At 41.9% G+C, this 12,842-nt stretch overlaps 1 protein-coding gene across 1 annotated transcript in view; it reads left to right on the top strand.

Annotated features, from left to right (window-relative positions):
• LOC308481843 (uncharacterized protein) overlaps positions 1-12,842 on the top strand; it is a 228,289-nt gene that overhangs the window by 3,117 nt on the left and 212,330 nt on the right. Inside the window, exons 2-3 of the mRNA XM_081014552.1 lie at positions 1,398-3,881; positions 8,806-11,250. Coding sequence (XP_080870678.1) covers positions 1,398-3,881; positions 8,806-11,250 — 4,929 coding nt within the window. The remainder of the gene's footprint in view (positions 1-1,397; positions 3,882-8,805; positions 11,251-12,842) is intronic.

The raw sequence follows: 12,842 nt of genomic DNA, 5'->3' as shown, positions 1-12,842 counted from the left end.
GTTGTAGTTATGCTGCCTCCATGAAAACTAGGGCCAAGTATCCTATGACAAATAAGTGTTCATTCCCATCTTTCAACCAATAACCTCTTTCCACTACATACCCAACTGCCCACCAGTAAGCTAATACTGAGATTCTCATTGCTACAAGACTTCTTTTTTAAAAAGTAATAATGAATTTACTTAACCCTTTTATTGGCTGAGTTATTTTGGCTGTTGGTATATTTTAGCATGATAAAATGAGGAGATTTAATGGTGAGGGGACACTGGGAAGAAATTTACAAGCAATTGTATTGTAAGATTGGTTGCATAATGCTCGTTGTAATTTGCAATCTTCATCCGCTATTGAACTACAGCAGCAACACACAAACGGGGTTGGGGGGGTATTTTCTATTTTAATGAGATTTCCAGTGTAAGGTAGGAGTAGAATTTTGAACCCCAGAGAAGGTGTCGTGTGTTGCCTTCTCCCTGCAATATGAATGAAAACAGCTTCAGCCAAAGGTGTGTTCTTCTAGGTAGTTCCACACTGCTACAATGGGTGCCACACTGGAAGTGTGACTGCAAGTTTATTTAGTCCTCTGTCACATGACTGTAAGCTGTTTTGATTCCAGTGCTCTTTGGTGACATGTCGCTTGTATTTCTCTATTAAAAATATGCTGTCATGGTTGGAGTTGTAAACACACTACAGTGGCAAGAATTGATGCATTTGGGGGACATTTTATGAGGCATGTGGGGGTTTTTTGTTCCCATAAAGAAAACAATGAATGGTAACTTGCTGAAATTTGGGGAAGTTGTTTGGGTGACCATTTCTGACAATGTCCTAGAAGAACTATCCTGAAGTTCTACTAATGTGTGAATTGGACAATGAAAAGTATGCTGGGAGGATGTGGGTCAACCCAGCTGAACCTCTGATGGGAATATGTATTAAAAAATCACGTGTGATAGTTTTTTAATATTATTTAGATTTTTTTAATGCACATTAAACATGGAAGAAAGAAATTTGGAACTGTGGTCTCGTTGACCTGCATACAGAAAAGAGTTCTTAATGGAGTGAATAACTATGAGGTCTGATCAATAATCCATTGAGGGGGGTACAACTTGAAAACAATGGTAAAGGGATAAATTAAAAGCAGTTCTCTACATTAGAAATTATATACTATGTACCATTATTGAAATGGCAAATACAGTTCCCCATGTGGACTCAGAGTGTCACTGTTGGACAACGTGGGAGCAGCCATGGCTCAGCATTTCTGAGACTCTTGGAGCAGTCTCTCTCTCTCTTAACGCATCAGCTGAGCAGAAAGGAAAAGCTTTTATTTTAAAAGCTGCTCAAGAAAGGAAAGCTCTCAGTTTCCCAAGAATCAGCTCAAAAGAACGGTATTGGTACTATCTCACATTAGTGTACTGGGAGTCTTGCAAACTATACTGAAAGAAGGAAGAAATCAGGAAATGCAATGGATGTGATGGAAGTAAAGCAGGCAAAGAGAACAAGGAAGATCACCAAGAGGCAAGTACTGTTTCTGTTCATATTCTGGTCTGTGTTCTGCTGCCAGGTAGTGTCTGAGAAGGTTCAGTATTCAGTTCCAGAGGAAGCAGAGCAGGGCTCCTTTGTGGGGAACCTTGCTAAAGATCTGGGGTTGGATGTCAGAGAGCTGTCAAAGCGCAAGCTTGGTATTTCTTCAGAAAAGCAATTCTTTGAATTGAATGAACAAAATGGCAACCTGTATGTGAATGAGAGGATAGATCGGGAAGAGATTTGTGGTAAATCATCTACTTGTGTCCTCAAATTAGAAGTTGTAGCACAAAATCCTTTGAATATTTTCCACGTAAATATTTTTATCCAGGACATTAATGACAATGCCCCATATTTCCGGAATGAAAATGTTGAGCTTAAATTTAGTGAATCTACTCTGCCAGGAACTCGATTTGCTCTTGGAAATGCTGAAGATGATGATATTGGAATAAACTCCCTCCAGAATTATCAGTTGAGCTCAACTCCATATTTCAAACTAGAAATTCAAAACAGCAATGATGGTGGCAAATATGCAGAGTTAATATTGCAGAAACAACTGGACAGGGAAAAGGAACACACGCACCACATGGTCCTTACAGCCATGGATGGTGGAGAACCTCCAAAAACCGGAACAGCCAAAATATTGGTAACAGTTATTGATATTAATGACAATGCTCCTGTTTTCACCCAGACAATCTATAAAGTGAGCCTGAAGGAGAGTGCACCCAAAGGAACTTCTGTGCTTCAAGTCAAAGCATCTGACAGTGATGAAGGGTCATATGCTGAGATCACTTATACATTCAGTGACATCTCAAAAACAGCTGAGCAGAAATTTCATCTGGATCCCAGAGATGGAACCATTGCACTCATAGAAAGTGTTGATTTTGAAGAGAGTCAATATTATGTGATGATAATTCAGGCAAGTGATGGAGGAGGATTGGCAGCACATTGCAAAGTGGAGGTTGAGGTTCTTGATGAGAATGACAATGCTCCAGATGTGATCCTTACATCCGTGTCCAGCCCAGTTCCAGAAGATGTCACTACTGGAGCTGTGATTGCTCTCATTAAAGTTCAGGACAGGGATTCTGGGGATAATGGAGAAGTCACCTGTCACCTGAAGGAACTTGTACCTTTCCTGATAGTCTCATCTTCAGACAATTATTTCAAGCTCCTCATAGATGGTGCCCTTGACAGAGAAAGGACTCCAGAGTATAATATTACAATCACAGCCACAGACAAAGGTTCACCTCCACTCTCCACACACAAAACCATATCAATACAGATTTCAGATATCAATGATAACCCACCAGCCTTTGAAAAAACTTCCTACACTGCCTATGTTCCAGAGAACAATCCATCTGGAGCTTCAATTTTCCACATCAAGGCCTCTGACCCAGATCTGGATCGCAATGCCAGAATCACTTACTCCATCCTTCACAGCAACATCAAGGATCTGCCTCTCTCCTCCTATGTCTCCATTAACTCTGAGACCGGGATCATCTATGCCCAACGCTCCTTTGACTATGAGCAGTTCAGGGAGTTTCAGATTCAAGTGAAGGCCCAAGATGGAGGTTCTCCACCACTCAATAGCAGTGCCACAGTGACCGTATGTGTTTTGGATCGAAATGATAACGCTCCGCAGATCCTGTACCCCTCACAATCAACCGAGGGCTCCCCTTTCTTTGAGATGGTGCCTCGGTCAGCTGAGTCGGGTTATCTGGTGACGAAGGTGGTGGCCGTGGACTCTGATTCGGGACACAATGCCTGGCTCTCCTTCCATCTCCTGCAGGCCACAGAGCCCTCACTCTTCAGCATTGGCTCCCACACAGGAGAGGTGCAAACAGTCCGAGCATTACTTGAGAGAGATGCAGTGAAGCAGAGGCTGGTCATCCTGGTGAAGGACAATGGGCATCCTCCTCTCTCAGCCACCACAACTTTGAGCCTGGTGTTTGCTGAGAACTTCCAGGAGGCTCTTCCAGAAATGAACTCCCAACCAAATGACTCAGAGTATCAGTCTGATCTACAGTTTTATTTGGTATTGGCCTTGACCTTGGTGTCCTTTCTGTTCCTGGTGACGGTGATTCTGACCATTCTGATGAAGCTTCGAAGGTCAAGGAACCCCACTTTCCTTCAGTGCTTTATTCCTGACCCCCATTCAAAGGCTGGTGCCATATTCCCACCCAATTATGAGGACGGAACTTTGCCTTATTCCTACCAGGTCTGTCTGTCCTCTGAATCCAGGAGGAATGAGCTGACATTCCTGCAGCCCACTGTCCAAATAGCAGAGAACATCCTTTGCAATGGCAGCTCTGACATTTCTTTGATGGTCAGTGGAGGTAATTTAATTCCTGAAAAGGAGAATACTGACATGGTGAGTTCTTTCTTCTGCACTATATAGTAAGCTGACTTATCCAATAAGTTTATTTTATTGAATTTACTTGCTGTTATTGTGAGTTTAAGAATATTATATTTCAAGCAAGCAAGGATCATTCTGTAATAACAGATGCTGTCAAATCACAGTATGTCATACACCAGTGGGGTTTTTTTGTAGAGTTTTTCTATTCACCTCTGTTGGTTTCCTCTACTATGTTTGAGTAGCCGTTTATGGCTCATATATTTAGGAGAAGTGAAGGTGAGTGATTACCAGATAACAGAATGAATATTCTTTATTTAGAAAATATAGTGTTTACATATCCTTTTTTAAATTTAATATATGCTGTAAGTGGTACATATGTTTATATGAATTCACTTCCAATAGAAATAATTCAAATTTTAATTATACGATATACATTGTCCCATACAGAACAATGAAATTGAAAAACTACATAAAACATTCAAAAACCTCTAAAAACTCTGAAACCCCATTTTAAAATACAATACACTATGCTATACTATACTATACTATACTATACTATACTATACTATACTATAAAATACACTATAATATAAAATACACTATACTATAGAGACCCCTTATGCTGCGTTTAGAACCAGAATTGCATTTGCGTAGAAACTGTTTCTCAGGTGGCTAGTCCTGGCCTTTATAACCCTATACCTTCTTCCAGAAGGCAGAAGCTGAAAGAGATAATTTCTGGGGTGCGTACTATCCTGCGCTATCTCTGCCGCTTTCTTATGGCACCTGGCAGTATAGATTTGATTTAAGGTGGGAAGAGTGCACCCAATTATTCTCTCCGCAGTCTTTACAACCCTGGATAGCATTGTTTTTTCCCTGGCCATGCAGCTCCCAAACCACACGCACAGACCATAAATTAATACGCTCTCCACAGTGCAATGGTAAAAAGCCATCAACAGGTCCTTTGAGAGATTGTTTTTCTGGAGGATTCTCAGAAAATGTAACCTCTGCTGTGCTCTCTTTATCAGGTCTTTGCTGTTTTCTCCCCAGGTTAGGTCGTCTCTCAACTCCATTCCCAGAAATCGAAACACCGAGACCTGTTCCACACACTTCCCCTCAATAATAAGTCGCTGAATATTCAGTTTACATTTCCTAAAGTCCACAATGATCTCTTATCATTGTGGGCCCTGCCACACAGAACATGTAGGAATGATTATTTTGTCCTACACTGTGCACAGAGCTTCTCTGGCAGGTCTCTGGCACAAGGGGATCTTTGGCAGTGGACCTCCCTCTCTGTCAACCCAGAAAGTTTCACAGAATCCTAAAGCTCCTCCCTCCTAGGGGAGCATAAGATTGTCCTCTTAGTTACTGTTTGGCCACATGCTGTGATTTAATGTACTATGATGCTGTTGGTATTGTGAGCAGTTTTAAAGTCAGGCAGCAGTCAATCTCTCAATAACTTCTAACTTGAGGAATGGGGGGTGGGGGAATGTGGTGAAACTATTTTATTAAAATGAAGAAATTTCAAGCTGACTGTATTTATAGAAAATATAAATTATTTACTATTTTTATATAGTGCTATCTATGTTTTTGTAAATTGCTTAGAAATTTTCACAATTAAGTGGTATATAAATCCTGCAAAATAAGAATAAATGTAAAACATGTGTATGACACTCTACAAACAAAAGGTATGACAGGTGCCAAAATCAAATAAAAGGATTGCATTCTATGTAAGCAATATGCTTGTAAAGTTGAAAACGAAACCTAATTTGAAATAAGAAAAGTGGGCAATTAACTTTCATTGTTCCATCATACTGGAGGACAGAATTTAACACACTTCTGAAGTAGACACATTTGAATGCTTGTGAATTGATTCTGCAGTGTAAGACGGAATGAATCTAACCAGTGCTATTCACGCAAGTCTTGACAGTTTTTGATGTCTTCCTTTAGATACATTTAATTTAATTTTTTGTTCTGTGGATTGTGAATGGGACTAATGTACTCTACTCTATATACTTTAATTTATTTGGTAAGAGCATGAGTAGTTCTGCACGTCCGAAGGAGGTTTGGATTTTGTGCTTCTGATGCACCCCGTCACTCAGATGACAAGCTTTCTTTTAAAAAAAACCCTGATAGGAGTATCATAAACAGTTTATGATACGGCATGAGCAAGGGGCAGGGTAGGCATGGACTGGAATGACTGTTCAGCTAAAAAAAGGTCAAACTTTCCATTGGATGTGCCTTTGGAAACACTAATAGTTGCTCTTAGAATTGTAGCCAAGATGCAGGCCCACTGATGATAATTTTTTATATATAAAAGGAGTGCTTTCTTTTCTGGGGATACTCAAGTGTATGCAGTACCGGCACCTTTTTATTGTCAAATGTTAAAAGTGTGGCACTTATTGTAACAACTTCATGGTGAGTACCAACACCTTTCCCCCCCATAATAACTTATAATAACTAGATGATTATATGTTTTTAACTTCATGCTTGAGATCCGCCGTTACACCGTTTGGGCCTCCCAACAGCCACTCTGAGGAGGTCAGATTTAAAGCTCAAGAAAATGCTCAGCCAACTTCAGTTTGTTTTTGGAATTCAGCTTTGAGAAGCACCCTAAATAAATGAAAGATTATTCACACTTACCTAGGAGCAAGTCCCGTTGAATTCCCCCTCTTGCTGAAGGGAAGGGCATCTTTGCCCACATGTAAATGAAGATGAGACGGTTTAGACTAGGCCCAAGCTCTGTCTTGTGGGGAAGCCTTCTTTGGATCTGGCTGAAGTAGGCTGTTGGACAGACTTCCTCCCAGTCCCGTCAGAGAGTCCATCCACCTAGGATTAGCTGGTAAGTCTTTTGGGTGGCCAGGAGGCATGTCCCTATTTTCATCGGAGAAATGTTGGAAGGTACATAATCATTTGATCAGATTGATCACAGTGGAAGGATTTTTGTTACCTGCATGGCACTGCCTTAACTGTGGGGCAGATGCTTCGATTAGGTCGGTTTGGTACTGTGGTATACCGAACTGATTATAGCAAGTTGTAATGTGCAACTACAGAATAAGGGAGGGAAGAAACTGAAGTGTTCCATGAAAGAAAGCTTACTGGAGACACTCACTAAGGAAATGAAGGAACCATGGGTCCTGAGTGGAGGAGGTTTTGATCCCAGATGTTTAATGGCCTGTGACAACCAATGGCCATTAATCTTCTGATCCACAAATGGGCAGCAAATGGATCAGCCTTAGGACCAAACCAAAGATCGAAGTCGGAGTGGAGCTGCCTAAAGGAGGCAGACAAGGCAAGATGGACTCTCCTTTCAGTTTAGAAGAAGGTACCTACACCGCTGGCCACATGACCCGGAAGCTGTCTGCGGACAAATGCTGGCTCCCTTGGCCAATAAAGCGAGATGAGCGCCGCAACCCCAGAGTCGGTCATGACTGGACCTAATGGTCAGGGGTCCGTTTACCTTTTTTACCTACACTGCTGGGGTGAATGTGATATACAGTTGTAGCCTTTCTTTAAATTGACATTCGATTCTTTACATTTACTTTCTTGGTTGAAGAGGGACAACTTAAATCGGTTAATGAATATCAGCTGACACAACAATTCCACTTCTCTGAAAATAATAAAGACACTTCAGTGTGAAGACTTAAGAACCTGGGGCACCAAATGGGAATGCAGAGGTGTCTGAGAAACAGATGCAAGTTGGAGAGAGAAAGGAGTCTTGAGGAATCCTATATGATCCTACCTGAGTACTGACATCTGCTTCTGAGGCACTCCTCTGAATGCCCTCATCTTCAGAGAATAGGTGAGCTGTGACAGAAGAGAAAGGCACAAATCTTTGAAGACTTGCATATATGTGCCAAATTAAGACTTAATTTTATGAAGCTTTTTATTTAATTGCTCACCACTTCTAATTGCTCCAATGCCCCCACGCCCCAAAAAGAAAAATCACTCTTGTTAAGGTAGAGGGAATGGAAATTTCACCAAAGTGTTTAGGGAAGTTTTCATTTACCTTACCTAACTTTATGAGGTAGTTGAAGGTTCTCGCCCCCTTTTTTCTTGCTTTTTCACATTTTTTTAAAAAATTGCACACTGCTAGCAGTAGTGCAAGGCTCTCTTTGCCACTTCCCATCAGCTGCACTTCCTGGAATGCCTTGGGGAGGTGATCCTACATCATTTCATGTATCACCTATGGCACTGCAGGAAGTGTAGCCGGAGGGAATTGTCACAACGCACTCTCCCGTTTCTTGTAGGAGGCACTTCTTGGAATGCCTTGGGAATGGCACAACACTATGTTGCATTCCATCACTCCCAAAAAATGCAGCCGCTGAGAAGCTGTAGAGAGAGAGCCTCACACCACCGTGACCAGTGTGGGGTTGTTGTTTTAAGTTCAAAAACAAGAATAAAAAGAGAAAACCCTAGGCCTCCTAAGTGTAAGATAATCAGCAATCCCCTTCCCCCATCAATGCAAATGCAAATAATTTTCTCCCATTTTTAATATAGCAACAGACGCTAATTTGTTAGTCCGCTATAATGTTGGCACCATCTGAGGACACCTGAACCTTAGAAAACAACATCACCATTCATATATATTACTGTACACCTTGCACACAGAACTGTTTGTCCTGGAAAATAATGGTAATTGAATAGCAGCAATATAGTCCTATTACGTTGAATCAAATAACCTCTGCATAAGCAGCAGGAAAAAAAATCATGATGAAAAGCAGAATGATTGCAACTCTAGTGTGAAGCACCTGCATTTTCTCACTGTGACTCTGGGTGTCGCTGTTCACCAATCCAGCAGACTAACACATGGAGCGATCCAGCCTGCCCATTCTTGCAGATAGGCTGGGATGGAACTGACAGTTCAGGGAACAAAATGATGCAGGTTTTGCTTTAAAAATAAAAAAGGACAGATAAAAGCTATTTGAACAAGAACTAGTAGTATTCTTTTTCGTGGAAGGAAATGGAAGAAAAACAGAGGCCTTGGAGTTACAAAGAAATACTCATACAATGCCTTGTAATGGTGAATATTTGGAAGGCAGTTTCTGGACAGATCCACTACTCCATTCCAGAGGAGATGCAGAAAAGCTCATTTGTGGGGAATATTGCAAAGGACTTGGGGATAGATCGGAAGCAGCTTTTGGACCATGGACTCCGCATTGTAACTAGTACAGGTATGATTCAGTATTTTGAACTGAATTTCAATACTGGCCATTTACAAACCTCTGAGAGAATAGACAGAGAGAAAATCTGTGGAAGGGCAGAAATGTGCATCTTAAAGTTTCAAGTTATTGCTGAGAGCAACTTAAAGCTTTATGTTGTTGAAGTAGAAATCATGGATATAAATGATAATGCTCCCTTCTTTCTGTTGAATGGATGGGAACTAAAAATCAGTGAAATGTCTACACCTGGGTCCCACTTCCCTCTTCCTGAAGCTCAGGATCCGGATCTGGGGATAAATTCAATACAGAGCTACCAACTCACAGGCAGTAGCCATTTTTCTTTGCATGTAAAAACAGGACAGAACGGTGTCAGACGTGCTGAGTTGTTATTGGAGAAACTTCTGGACAGGGAAGAGCAACCAGATTATGATCTACTCCTCACAGCTTCTGATGGAGGTGATCCCATCAGGTCTGGCACAGTACAAATCCACATCATTGTTCTTGATGCAAATGACAATGCACCTGTTTTCAGTCAACCTCTTTATGAAGTGAGTGTCAATGAGAATATTCCCAAGGGGTCCACACTTTCTACAGTGAGAGCGACTGATATGGATGAAGGAATCAATGGAGATATAAAATACTCTATCCAACAAATCACAAAAAGGGACTCCCAAATGTTTCTGTTAAATTCCACAACTGGCGAAATCATCCTTACTGGGAATCTTGATTTTGAGGAATCATCCTTATATGAATTTGAGGTGCAAGCCATGGATGGGGGCGGTCTAAGTGACAGATCAAAGGTTGTGATCCTTGTTACAGACTTGAATGACAACACACCTGAAATAACAATAACTTTTGAACTCAACTCTGTCCCTGAGAATTCACGAACTGGAACTGTCATTGCCATTTTAAATGTCCAAGACAAAGATTCAGGAGTCAATGGGGAGGTTATGTGTTCAATTCCCAATAGCCTTCCTTTCCAACTAAAGAAAACAATGGACAATTTTTACACTTTAGTGACAGACAGAGCCCTTGATAGGGAACAAGTGGCGACCTATGATATCCCTGTTACAGCAACTGATAATGGGACTCCAACATTATCAACCTCTGCAATTATTTCACTGCAGCTGTTAGACACAAATGACAACCCCCCACTCTTTTTACAGTCAGCCTACACCTCTTATCTCCTAGAAAATAATGCAAGAGGTGCCTCAGTCTTTTCTCTGAAAGCAAGTGATGCAGACTGGGAAGAGAATTCCAGAATAGTATATTCCATCACTGAAAGTCAGATCAGCACATCCCCTCTCTCCTCATACCTCTCCATTAATTCTGAAACTGGGGTTGTTTATGCCTTGACCTCCTTTGATTATGAAGAGTTTCAGGAAATTAAGTTCCTAGTCAAGGCCCAGGACGGAGGTTCTCCACCACTCAGCTCCAACGTCTCAGTGACTCTCTTCATCCTGGACCAGAATGACAACGCTCCCCAAATCCTGTACCCCTCCCCTCCCACTGATGGCTCCACAGGGATAGAGCTGGCCCCTCGCTCCTCTGAGCCAGGCTACCTGGTCACTAAGGTGGTGGCCGTGGATGCGGACTCTGGCCAGAATGCCTGGCTCTCCTACCAGCTGATCAAGGCCACTGAGCCAGGGCTCTTCACTCTGGGGCTCCACACGGGAGAGATCAGGACGGCCCGCTTCTTTCTGGAGAAAGATGCTCTCAAGCAAAGCCTGGTGGTTTTAGTGAAGGACAATGGGCAGCCTCCAATGTCGGCATCAGTCACTGTCACTGTGGTCTTGGCAGACAGCATCCCTGACATGCTGACTGATCTGAGCAGCGTCCCAGTATCTGAAGACCCACAGTCCGATCTCACCTTCTACTTGGTGACTGCAGTGGCTTTTGTCTCCTGCTTGTTCCTCGCCTTCCTCCTTGTGTTACTGGCACTCAAACTTCGCAGGTGGAAAAATTCTCAGCTATGTGACAATGGAAGTGTGCATTTTGATGGTGCTCCCATCTCTCAATTTGTGGGGATTGATGGAGTCCGGGCATTTCTTCAGTCTTATTGCCATGAGGTTTCACTTACTTCAGGCTCTCGAAAAAGCCAGATATTTTTCCCAATTGGAAGCTGTACCAATACTCTCACACCACAACAGGCTCCTGATAAGCCAGGCCCTTTGTTAGTTATAGGTGATTCTAACACAGTTACGGAGGAGGCAGCAATTCATCAGGTGAGTACATAAATGTCAAGACTTTGGTTTCCTTTATTCAATATTCAGTATTCTATTATTGCATGACAAAACCTAGAGAAAGCCTGCTTATGCTTTTTATAACAAATATTTAAAGAGATATGGTATTTTGGGGTCCATACATAATGAAGCAATTACTTTATTGTTTCAAATAAATACTGTATTTCAATTTAGGACATATTTTAAATAAATCATCTTAGGATAAGTCTAGTGGCAGCCACCTCTCTCTCTTTGAGCCACTGTGACTATGTTGCTGGCTGACACCATCCCTGCCACCCTTTCAGATCTGAGCAGCACCGTAGCTCCTTCTGATCCTTATCCTACCTGGTTATTGGAGTGGGCTTTGTTTCATGTTCTTAACTTTCCTCTTGTGTTATTTGCACTCAAGGTTCACATCTGCAGAAATTCCTAATAACTGTTACTGTCTCACAGTTCTCAGAGATCTATCTAATCCATGCCTTTCTTCAGTCTTACTGCCTGATATGCTTGTACAAAGCTTACGTGGAGGTCATACAATGTCTAGGGTTGGGCATTACCAGCTTTTCAACATAGCCATGTATCACCAACCAGACATTGTGATATAGTGATACATTGCCATGTTGAAAAGCGGAGCGAGGGACAAGCTGCATTAGGCCTAGCCATGTGAGGCACTGGGGTGAAACTGCCTCCGTATATATGGTGAAGGTGCCATATATACCACCAGGTGAAGATACCATTGTGCTCTGGCTCTCAAACCCGTCCTGGGCGATGTATCAATACATTGGCCAGTCCTAACAACGTCTCTTCTTTATTGAGCATCTGATTTTGCATTCAGGTTTGTTACCTTTTGTGATGGCTCTGTTAGTACTAGTTACAGTTAGGTAGCCATGTTGGTCTACCGTAGTCAAAACAAAATAAAAAAATCCTTCCAGTAGCACCTTAGAGACCAACTAAGTTTGTTATTAGTATGAGCTTTTGTGTGCATGCACACACTTCTTCAGATATTCTGTTAGTACTGTTTTAGTTCTATGGGTGTGGGTGTTATCTGACTAATTTTTCTGGGAGTGAAGGAGTGGTGACATGTGATTAATTAAGGGCCCCCTTTCCTTTCAGATTTTGAACACTGACTGAGGAGGTGGTTTTTAATTTTTTTAAGACTATCAAAACTAGATGGAATAGGGAAGATGCACACCAGCCTCCCATGCAATAGTCCTGCCTTGTTTCATTCCACTCCAATCCTAAACTCTACTGTAAAACTCTGGCCTTGTCTTCTAAATCTGAGTTGAGGGAGGGGAGGTGCCCACCCAATTGCCGTCTGGCCCAGAGCTTTTGCTTTCTTAATGGCCCATTGTCGTTCCTTTGTTCTCTCTTAATGGCTCATCTCCCAGGTGATTACTTCATAAGGAAGCTCACCTGTCTTACATTTTAACCTGTGTTGGGTCCAGGAATTTAGGGGAGTCTGGCACCCACAAACTATATTTGGCGGGGGGACTGCTGCTTTTCGTTGGCGCCTGTGTCATCTAATTGTGCATTAACAGTAGCAGTAGTAACAATGCTGGGGCATGTTCAGCTTCTCTGCTGTTATCTTCAAATCT

The sequence above is a fragment of the Podarcis pityusensis genome, assembly GCF_964106645.2.
Source record: "Podarcis pityusensis genome assembly, chromosome: 7".
In the NCBI taxonomy this organism is placed as follows: Eukaryota; Metazoa; Chordata; class Lepidosauria; order Squamata; family Lacertidae; genus Podarcis; species Podarcis pityusensis.
This window is presented reverse-complemented; position numbering and strand designations above follow the sequence as displayed.